Below are 11479 nucleotides of genomic sequence, written 5' to 3' on the forward strand. Positions count from 1 at the left end.
ATAATAATTTTTCATAATAATTTTAGTAATATTTTTAATTATCTAATATAAATGTCATTTGTGATGTCCTTTATTGATGTTATATTATATAGATTATTTCTGAATGTCGTGTTGCTGCCACAGAAATGAAATTACCCCATTGTGGGATTAATAAAGTCATCTATCTCTCTATCTATCTCTCTATCTCTCTATCTCTCTCTCTCTCTCTCTCTCTCTCTCTCTCTCTCTCTCTCTCTCTCTCTCTCTCTATCTTATTTAGCCTATTTTAAATTTTAAAGTCTTGTTGTTTTATACATAGATCTTAAATTGTTTCTATATCCTATCTTATTTATATATATATATATTTATATTATATACTTATATATATTTACATCCATCCATCCATCTTAAATAAAATGTATGAATTAATTGAAGCAAAACTTTTTACAGAGAGTGATTGTTTTTTTTTTTTAACCCTTGTTCTATCCTAGGCACTCTAACGTTGGGAGTTGGGTCATCTAGACCCACTAGACAGTGCTCTGGGGCCTCATTCATAAACGTTGCGTACGCACAAAAGAAGGCGTACGCCACTCTCTACGCAATAATTAAGATTTATAAAAAGTAAACTTGAAGGGAAAATGTGCGGTCCTTCACACAAGCTCTGACCCAGGCGTATGCACAAAAACGGGTGAAATGAGAAACGGCGACACCGTCGGCAGATGGAAGAAACACGTGAAAGTGAAAATGACAATACTGCCTCTCATACATAACATGAAGATTTCACAAAGCAAGTCTTACAATTAACAGCCTACACGAACACCCGTTTGATCGATCAGCAGTGAAACACACAAAATAAACGAAAATTACAACAGAAATTCAAATGAACACTTATTTGCAAAAAGAAAAGTGAAATATGTTCTGCAATATTGGCATGTTGTGCAATTCCTCCTCATAAATAATATAGTTAACAGAACGAAATAATGTACAGAACTGATATTCTCGTCAGTGTGTCCGTCTGGCGGAGCAGATATAGGTGCAGTCAGACAGACAGACAGACAGACAGATGTATTATTTGTCCACTGGGGAAAGTTTTTTTCAAAGTATTCAATTTCTTCACCGATCTTTACGCCGCTTTTTCTGACAAATTATGACCCTTTTCCCTTGCCATGCCTGACAAAAACATGTGAGTGTATGTTTGGCAAGAGGATGCTGAGTTCCATAGTCCGATGGAGTCAGGTGGGAGTGGTCTCCTGTAGCGGTTGGTGTGACGGCGAAGCTGCCTTTACCTGCTGACCGTCAAGAACAGGATGGAGACTCAGGATTATTCATGATGGACATCCATGATGGACACCAGTTTGTTCAAACTCCACTCCATCACAGCTTCCATTGTGTCCTTTTTTCCCTTCGAATCAGTTTGTTCACCAGTTTCACCTCCCAGGGTCCGTGACCTGCCATGCTAAAAATGACTAATGTGTTTCCTCAGAACAGTAGTTCAGTTTGTAAGTTTTTGTTTTTGTGTTTTGTTCTTTTTTGTGTTTTTGTGAGCTTTCTCGTTTTTGTGATTTATTTGTTTTTATGTGTTTTGTGAGTTTTAGTGTGTGCAAAGCATGTAGACATTGTTCAGAAAGTCATTTAAAGGGAAGTTGTTTCCTGTAAATCCCAAACAGCTGAGATTCCTTGTTCCTTCTGTTTCCCAGCTGACTTAGAGATTCACAGGTGCATTGTGGGAAATTATATATTTGTTCTAACAGCTAAAAGGAAAATTAAAAAACCAAACATTTGTAGTTTATTACACAAAATTGCAACAAAAGTGTTGACAGTAGGCTGTAACGTCTGTTGTCGTTTCCATGGAAACGGCTGGGATCAGTTTAATGTTTGAAGACAATGAGGAAGTGGACTTTGATCCTGGAGACAGAGCACAAAACCTCCACACACGACTGCGAGGAAGAACATCCGAGTCCTTCATCTGCTGCTCCTCCTCATCAGCCAAACGCCATGAAGCTGGAGGTGAAGATCGAGCTGCTGAAGTTCTTCTTCACCTTCCTGAACACGCTCTTCTTGGTGAGGAAGCTTCACGCCAACCTTCCAGAAATTCCTGGAGGAAGACGAGGAGGCTTTTGTTTGAAGAAAAGTTTGTTTTGCTTTTTCTTTTTCTGTGTGGAATTCTGCTCTAAGGTTTCTACATGTTCTCCTTTATTTATCAAAGCTCCAGTTCTTTTATTAGTTTTAGGTTTTTGCTCTTTTCCTTTTTGTTTTGTTTCATTTTACATTTCTTTCGTCACATTTGTGTTTATTTTTAAAGGAAAGCACTCCTGTTCTTAAAACTTCCGTTTCATTTTCTCATTTAGAACATTAAACCTTATTTTAGACGAGCTGTTGACCTGAAATCAAGTTTTCTTTCACAAAAACTGGTGCTGCAGCTGAAAACTCACCGTTGTTACTTTTATTCTTCTTTCTTGGTTTGATGGCTTTGATACGTTTTAATGTCTAAGACAATTTATAAATTTCTTTATATTTTTTAAATGAGTTTTTTTTTATTTTAGCTGTTTTTAATTACAATATTCTTGTTGTTTTTTTCAGTAAAGATCAGTCAAAAAAAATAAGGAAAAGACTGACATCTACAGTTAAAAATGGGTACTGCAAGCAATTTATGCTGACATGCAAACATCTTCAGTCTTCTGTGTTGGTTATTATTAAACTTAGGGAGTTTACATAATTGATTCATTTTAATGGTTCAAATAAATAATGTATTCCTGTTGATGATGACTTCAAATATTGTTAAAACCTCAAACTAATCAACTTTTTACTTTGGATTTGTGGCGAGTGAAGAGAGAGCTGAGCCAAAAAGCAAAATTTACCGGTCTATCTTCGTTCCAAAACTCACCTATGGTCATGAGCTCTGGGTCATGACCCCAAGAACCAGGTCCAGAATCCAAGCGGCTGAAATGAGCTTCCTCCGTGGGGACTCAAATTGTTTGAGTAATTTGGTCCAACCCTATTAAATGGACATGTGAATGATCAATCAATCATAAATAACTATCATCCAACAGAAAAAAATGTTGGTGTTGCCCATCAAACACCACAGTCCTGATGACACTAAATACATCATTTATCATCAGAAAATCCCCACCTGGAGTCAGATTGACAGAAAAGTTCATAGTGTCTTTAAAAAATAAAGAATTACAGTATTACACAGTTTTACATTTTAAAAAATTGTTTTTGCAAACTAAATTATCCACATTTTCTGTAGTAGTTCTCCGTCTCCTGAGCTTCATCTCCCCGTCTTTGGGATTTTCTCTCCTCAGGTTCTGGGTCTGAGTGTTGGCGGCTGTGCTATCTGGATTCTGCTCGGCTCAGGAAGCTTCCTGAATGTTCTCTCATCTGGTGAGAAGCTTCACATTGACGTTCTGCTCACAGATGAGTGACACGCTAACACTGAAGAATTGAATCAGAGTCACTGAGATGAACTGTGATGTCCCCCATCGTTTTCTTCTCCTTCATCTGTCCCATCGTGGTCCTTTCATTCTGGATAACAGAAGTCTGAATGGCGTCATGGTGCTTCATGGCGCCACGATGAGCTTAGAGACGGTTTGGGTTCCTTAACATAAAACTGGAGTTCAACAGAGAACTCTGGTTTTCAGGATTCAAACAAAAATGGCCGACTTCCAGTGAACCTGCCTGAGTTTGATCCAACTTAGACAGATAGCATTAAATGAATGTTTGTCCACAGCTATGATGGTTTTACGTGAACACAACAACAGGAAGTTGGTTCTCACTGTAAAAACATAAGCTGAGTGTGAGGTGAAGACACTGAAATCTCCAGAAACCAGTTCCAGTCATGAAGAACGTGGCGTGGTTGCTATGGACCATCGCCAACAACAACCTGACCGACAAGCCGATGGCGTGCGGTCTCTGCTTCACGTCCGTTTTTCAGGCTTGGTCTGCGTTTGATTTGTGTGTCCAGATGAACTGCAGGTGGTGGCGATGGGGCTCCTCCTGATCGGGGCGGTGGTGATCTTGGTCAGCCTCGTTGGATGCATCGGATCAAGCAGCGAGAACAGATTCATGCTGGTGGTGGTAAGTCACGGCGAGGCAGAGTTGGTCCAGTAAGAGCACAGACATATGCACACTAGATCTCTGAAATGATCCACTCGATCCCGCTCGGTGAAAATTAGACCAGAAGTTGGACAGGAATGTTCCAGAAACGGCCATTTGGGTCGGGGAAAGTCAAGTCTGACACCATGTTGGGTCAGACAGACGCTTCTGAAAATCCACACATTTGAGTTCTAATGAAATCAAAACAGCAGATTTTAGAATAGATTCACACGTCAGAGTTCTCATAAACAATAACCATGAAAAGCGCCCCAGAAACCAAAATGTCCAAGCGTTTGTGTTCGGTGTGCAGTTGGACTTTTAGACATGCGGATCAATGGAAAATCGCTCCTTTCTGCAAAATGCCTCCAGTGGTCTTCAGACGAACTACAGCACCTGGTGAAGGTTAGGATTGGGTGGGAAAGAGCTGGACAAAGCTCAGTGGCCTAGGGGTAGAGAGTCCACCCTGAAACTAGTAGGTTGCAGGTTCAAATCCACAGTCGAATCCTACCAAAGCCTCCCTGCTTGACACAGTATATAGTGGGATGGGTTGGATTGAGCACACTGCCCCCCAGGGACAGGCTCAAATGTGGAGAACAGTTTTCACTCGTGTTTGACGACTGGTGGGGTTTTAACTTTGACCTGTAAGTGACCTGACAGCGCGTGTAACTGCAGTTTCTGATGTGTGTGTCAGTACGGCAGCTTCCTCATCGTCCTGGTTCTGGGTCAGCTCTTCGTCATGCTGCTGCTGCTCATCAACAGGGGCAAGGTGAGTTTATTCCGTCTCCTTCCTCGTCTTCATTTCCTCACAACATTGACCTCACCTGCTGCCCTTTGACTTGCATGTCCATCTGTCTTTACCTTCTCTGTTTTTCTTTTCAGGGCTTATCCTCCTGCAGATTCTTCACCTCTGCTCTTTAGTGACCTTTTCATTTTTTCTAACATTCTGTCACATCACAGCATCATCTGCAAACATGATCATTCCTGTTTGACCTCATCTGCCTGTCTCTCCATCATCAAGTTCTGTTCTGATCCAACCTGGTTTTGGCTCGTTGGTCCTCCTCTGGTGTTGTGTGGTGTGTATAACCGGTGATGTGTGTTTTCATCAGATAAACCAGGCTTTGACTGAAACTGTTCATAAGATCATCTCTGACTATGGAAACAGCAGTGACATTGAGGAAAGGATGATGGACGCCATGCAGAAGACGGTACGTTTCTGTTCCCCTCATGGACAGGTTTCTTTAGCTCACCATAAGACGTGATGTCTGCTGATGGATGCTCTCATTGATTGACAGGGACGTTGCTGTGGTCTGACACGAGCCTCCGACTGGCTGGAAAACTCCTTCCTACAGACGTTGAACCTGTCAACTGTGGACGTCCTCCCATGTTCCTGTTATGCATCATATAATCTCACTTTTAACTCGTCTTGGTGCTCAGAGAACCCAGAACTTCATTCAGCATCTGTTGGAGAAGGAGTCCATGCTTTTAATGAGGTACTTCAGTCCTGTAATGAGACCATGTAACCCTTGTGCTATCCCAGGCAGGTTAACATTGGGAGTTGGGTCATCTAGACCCACTAGACAGTGCTCTGAACCTTTTTTCTTCAATGATTTGTGATCTTCACTGGTGTCCATGGATTACATGAAATCTTTCCACCTTTATCCACCTTTGTCATGGTAGGGAGAACACGTCAATGGAAGGGGGGTGGGTCATCTAAGATAGCACAAGGGTTAAGCTAAAGAGAATCTGGAATCGGGAACAAAAATGCTGGTCATGTGACGCACCGCTGAGGTTTTAGTCCCGGCTGCCCTTACAGGTAGATCCGGGCTGTCTGCAGGTGACAATTGGTCAAACCTGTAGGGACACACAGGTGACCTGCAGGAGATATCCAGGTGGTAGATCGCTCAGGAGAGAAAAATCTTTCTACCGTTGTGCCTCGAGCTACAGGGTGTCATGAACACATGTACAACACGTAAAAGGAAGGGGTACTTAGGGCAGACGCAGGCGGGTCGTTTGGACCCTGCAGACTGCACAAGGAGCCCGTTAGTGTTGTTCACGTGATATGTGCGCGCTCCTCGCTGCAGCCTGACTGTTAGAAATGAGGAAATTGAACAATCAGAGTTTAGTTTGTGTGGGCGTCTTACAGGTACTTGTGGATCACGTGCACATTTGTGCACGGTCAATAAGGAGCCAGTACTCACACCTTACTAATGACTAGAGTGTGGCGTAAGGACGCTGTACAACAGCATCACCCGTGCGCCATAAGTGCGTCTAGTTTCCATTAGCCCTACCAATAATTCACCATACACCCCACACGTGACAATGGTATGGTCCATTTTGACTTTGACTTCAAGTGGCCTCAAAAGTCTTCTCTAAAACCCTCCAAGGACTGGGACAACCCGAAAACCTGCTGCACCCGGACGGGGGTTGCCACGATACAGAGTCTTAGCACAGCACAAGTATGAGAGCTACGAGGGACTGTTACAGATATTTAATTTAATTATTCTGTGTTTGTGACATAAAGTCTCTGACATTCAGACCCAAACACAACTGAAACGTTCACACACAAACTGAAAGACTTGAAGCTTTAGTCTACATCGGCTTCTTTTTTTCCAGATGTTTCAGGAAGACATGTCAGTGTTCACGTGTTGACATGGTCCATCTTCCATGATTTTTCTTCAGTGTCATCCTTCAGTTTTGTTTCTGAAGTTCATCACGAGTGTTTTTTTTGTGTCTGCCAGAGCTGCAGTGGAAAGCTCTCGTTCTGGCTGCAGGAGAACATCCTGACCATCATCAGCATGGATGTCATCCTGCTCCTGCTCCAGGTTAGCCCGGACTGTCCTCATCAGATCGCATCCTGTTTACTTCAGCTGTGACCGTCTCTTTGCAGATGATTGATGTTGCCATGGCAGCGGCTCTGTACCAAATGTTTGGGAAGAAAGCGACTCTAAAGAGAAACAACCAACTTTTTGATGAAAGCCAAGACAGCGATGCGGAGTCTGAAGACGACGGACAGCATACTTATGCCTATGTACATCCAGACGGGGAAGAACCCGAGCTCAACCAAACCAACCATGTCAACCCGAACCAACAGGCCCGCTTTGTCCACAGGGCAGAACCCCCGGGGCCCTGGGCCTTTAGGGACCAGTAAGCAAATACTGCAAAAATAGATATATATGATTTTTTTTCTTTTGACATATGTTTGTAGTGTAATTTGCTTGACGAACTAAAAAAGTTTTATTTACTGACATTAAAACTATCCTCTAAAGGATTCTAGAGGGAAAACTTTCTGAAACTTCTTTGTTTTGTGAAATAAATTCTGTTTTTGGATCCGTGCCTTTTCACCAACCTGTTTGCAAAACTTCAGAGGGAAAAATAACCCTTGTGCTATCCTATGACCCCCCCCCTCCCCCTTCCATTGACGTGTTCTCCCTACCATGACAAAGGTGGATAAAGGTGGAAAGATTTCATGTAATCCATGGACACCAGTGAAGATCACAAATCATTGAAGAAAAAAGGTTCAGAGCACTGTCTAGTGGGTCTAGATGACCCAACTCCCAATGTTAAAGTGCCTGTCATGGTAGGGATAACATGTCAATGGAAGGGTGGGGGGGTCATAGGATAGCACAAGGGTTACATAAATTTAAAAGTTGTGATCCGCAGCTGTCAGTCTATGAAATGGACCAATCGGAGGAGAGTTTTATTCCATTAAAGGGAAACGGAGACACTTAAGAGTCCCATAATAATTTATTAAAATGATTTACTATTTATAAAAACATCAGGACAGGACAAAATATAAATTAATACACAGTTGAGAACATGAGAAGACAACATGAGAGAACAAAGATGGATGTTGGACTTTTCAACTCTTCACCGTCAGGACGTCCCACCTCCTCGTCTGACCGGGTACTCGTCCTGCATGTTCTCCAGCACCGCATGCAGCGACGTCTGCATTTCTGCAGCATTTCTGAGCTCATAAATATCTGACATCACAGCGACAAACACGATGGTTTTGGGCCCAAACATGGGATGGTGGACGCAGCTTTACATGTTCTTCAGCTCCTCCACCTGCTTCATCCAACAGCTGACGTTGTGTTTCCATCTCAGAATGGACGTCATGTCCGTGTTGGAGGGAGGAAGGGGCGGGGACAACTGCACGGACGCATCGTGGTCTTGTTTCTTTAAGGAAGAAAAAACAAACAAACTGTCAGTTAAAGTCCAACCCGTCCAATCAGAAAGCTACTTTTTACTCCTCGTCACTTCTGTCCTGCTAAACGAAGAGCGGGAGGGGGGGGGGGGGGGGGGGGGGGGCTAGAACCCAAACTCTTTCCCAGCATTCCTTTCAAATCATAAATTGATTTGTGTTGCTGTGATCCGACCAGATCGATCTGTCTGAGGTAAGATATTATTGGAAACAACCGATTATGAAATCATTTCAAAATAAAATAAATCGACTATGTCAATATTTGGAAAATAACACAAATGAGAAACATGATATTTATTTATGATAACGCAAAGATGGAACTGGATTTACTCTGCCTGTATGTCACGCCAGCGCAGCAGACAAGACAGAAGAAAACACTGTCTAATGTCTGGAAAGGCTTTGGATTTGACAAACGTGGAGGTCTTTTAAAAAGTCGCTCGCTGTTTTGAGCCTTTGGTTAAACACAACGGCAGCACGACTGATCTCTGCCACCGCCTGTCAGATGACGTGGAGGTTCTCACAAAGCTGATCGTCCTGCAGCAGAGGGATGTCCGCCCCGCTGGGGCCTCGGTCTGTTTTGACCCAAAGATGTCCAAATTATGAGAGGAATGGCGGAAATGAATCGTTACACCCCTATTTCTAAATTATAATTCAGTCCAGAAGCATCAAAACAAAGCTATAAAGGGGGGATTCTTTGAGGAAAACTGAGCTTTTGGTGAAAGCTCTATGGAGAGAAATTAGACTCAGTCGGATTTGTGCGTGCGTAATTCTTGAATGTATGCATATTCTTGCTTTGTGCGTGCGTAAATTCGTCCGTAAGTGCTGCGTTTAAATACCAGTGGAATGCTCGGTCATTAGAATTTTCCTATCAGCCTTCCCTTCTAAACGTATTTCCTTCAGTGGGTGTAGCAGGGCTTAAAAAAACTTTAAAGGAAAATAAAAATTATTATCTGAGAATATGACGTTCACTTTTAAAGGCTAATATATATATTAAAAGTATATTATTCTCAGAGACACCGAATTGATACAAAACGCGTAACAGGAACGACCAGTAGGGGGCACTGTTTTTTTTCTTCCGGAAAAATCAAAGGCTTTGAGAGTCACGGGAAGAATGGCGGCCCATCTCGGTGGTCAGCGCCCCGAAGTAAGTAGCCTCTATGTTCAACACTAACATCTACTGTCTTCATGTATTGATTGAGTCATTGTCTGGATACGTTTGGAAGGGAAGGCTGATAGGAAAATTCTAATGACCGAGCATTTCACTGGTATTTAAACGCAGCACTTACGGACGAATTTGTGAGAAGTGAAAACAGTCTCATGGTAGATCCGTGCGTAACTTTGGCTTCGTGTGTGCGTAACAAGGGATTCGTGCGTGTTTTTTAAAGATGTGTGTGTGTAAGTAGTTTCAAGCTGTTGTAACCTTAATTTGTGCAAACGTAAATTGCATTTTGTATTTTTTTCATTTTATGTTTTTTTTAACTTATACACAAAACGTATTATGTGAGTAACAAATCACGCACAAATCCTAATTTACGCACGCACAAAGCAAGAATATGCATACACAAATCCTAATTTACGCACAAATTGAGAATTACGCACGCACAAATCCGACTGGGTCTAATTTCTCTCCATAGAGCTCCCACTACATGCAGGAGAAGATCCCTGAACTGGACGCCACCAGAACCGGCTCCCGCTCCGCTCAGCATGCAGGGACTCACCAGGTGCTGCAGCAGGTCCTGGTTAATGACAGCAGCTTCCACCAGAGAGTCTCTGCGTGGGAGTTGATCCAGCGCCTCAACATGCTTCTGGTACTCCACCAGGTTCTGGTACGTGGCCTTGTGGTCAGCGTGTCCGTCCTGTGATTGAAAGGTCATAAGTTCAAACCCAGGTCGAGTCATACCAAAGACTTTAAAAATGGACACTCTCCCTCCTTCTTTTTACAGTCCTCCATCCATTTTAGAAGAGCATAAACACTCACCTGAGCACAGGTGTTAGCTCACCTTTGCACTAATAGTTTGTGTGATTGAATGAAATATTTCACACTAGTTGGTTTAAATGCATAACTATGCATGTGTGAACGATATCGGTATTGTGTACATGTTGACATGTTGAAATCTTTGCAGCCAACAGGTGTGTTGATAACATTTGAGTGTGTGTTTGGACAGGCCCCGCCCCTATAGACTTGTATTACATCTGAACCGTACCGTAATGATAAACATCCAGAAACTTGTTGCTTTATGCTGCTTCATGGTTTTACCCCCCCCCCCCTATTATCACCCTCCTACCCCCCCTCTCTAACATCCCTCTCTCTTCTTCCCTTCTTTCCTTCTCCGTCCGGTCCAACACCAAAGATTTTCAAGTATGATTGAAATGAATAAAGTTTGGCCTCAATTACAAAAGGGGTTTATTCAGACATACCTCTGGTTTGTATGAAGATGAATAACCCCTCTTGTTAAGGTAAAATATGTCCAACACAAGAGGCCCTCAGCTCTCATCTGTCTGCCCAGCTGATGGACAGGACAAGTTAAAAAAATAATAATGATAAAAAAGAAATGGGACCCAATGCCTCCCTGTTTAAGACTCAGCATTAAAGGGCTGGATTGGGGGGTTGAACCACCAAATGGTGCCTGAGCACAGCTCACTGCTCCCCCAGGGGAGGGGTCAATGCGGAGAACAAATTTCCCCATTGTGGGATAATTAAAGTCCATTTTTTTTCCTGCAGGCACACAGCAGCAACTCTCAAATATTTCTCCTTTCAAACGTCAATAGAGCCCAAATATTCATGGGGAGAGTTTAGGAGGATGATGGGAAACTATGGGAAGTCATTTCTGACGTCTTACCTTTCCTGAGTTTTCAAACTGCTCCGTGCAAGGAATATTAGGCACGCCCTGATGAGAAAAACCAGAAGATTGTGTTTCACAGAGCTCAGACGGTTGCAGGAGGATACTTTAGAGGTGAGAGTGGAACAAGAGTCTCACGTCGTTTGAAATGTCGCTGCTGTATTTGCTCAGCGCCTCCAGCAGGTTCTCAATGACGCTCTGCATTTCAGCATTACGCTTCCTGATTGACCTTCCAGCCACCAAGATGGTCCCCAACAGGGACAGGAGGATCAGGTACCCATAATGCACTGCAGGAGAGGACAGAGTTACTTTAGGTCTGTTAAGTTTCTTCTGAGCAGAAAAAAGCAAAGGTGACGTTCTGACA

General features: G+C 42.8%; 1 protein-coding gene across 1 annotated transcript; it reads left to right on the top strand.

The window, feature by feature from the left end:
• The first annotated feature begins 1804 nt into the window (after positions 1–1804).
• Positions 1805–7366, top strand: LOC101163200 (CD82 antigen). Its single transcript, XM_004078421.4, has 8 exons — positions 1805–2040; positions 3285–3363; positions 3944–4056; positions 4766–4840; positions 5181–5279; positions 5367–5564; positions 6813–6896; positions 6962–7366. The coding sequence occupies exons 1-8, from the start codon at positions 1864–1866 to the stop codon at positions 7220–7222; spliced, it is 1086 nt and encodes a 361-aa protein (XP_004078469.2). The 5' UTR covers positions 1805–1863; the 3' UTR covers positions 7223–7366.
• The last annotated feature ends 4113 nt before the right edge of the window (positions 7367–11479 follow it).

The sequence above is a fragment of the Oryzias latipes genome, chromosome 16, assembly GCF_002234675.1.
Source record: "Oryzias latipes chromosome 16, ASM223467v1".
In the NCBI taxonomy this organism is placed as follows: domain Eukaryota; kingdom Metazoa; phylum Chordata; class Actinopteri; order Beloniformes; family Adrianichthyidae; genus Oryzias; species Oryzias latipes.

Coding starts and splice junctions, on each gene's coding strand:
- LOC101163200 (XM_004078421.4), top strand. CDS start 1,864: ATGAGGAAGTGGACTTTGATCCTGGAGACAGAGCACAAAACCTCCACA. Junction 3,364..3,943: donor CCTGAATGTTCTCTCATCTG/GTGAGAAGCTTC, acceptor TTGTGTGTCCAG/ATGAACTGCAGGTGGTGGCG. Junction 5,280..5,366: donor TGGACGCCATGCAGAAGACG/GTACGTTTCTGT, acceptor ATTGATTGACAG/GGACGTTGCTGTGGTCTGAC.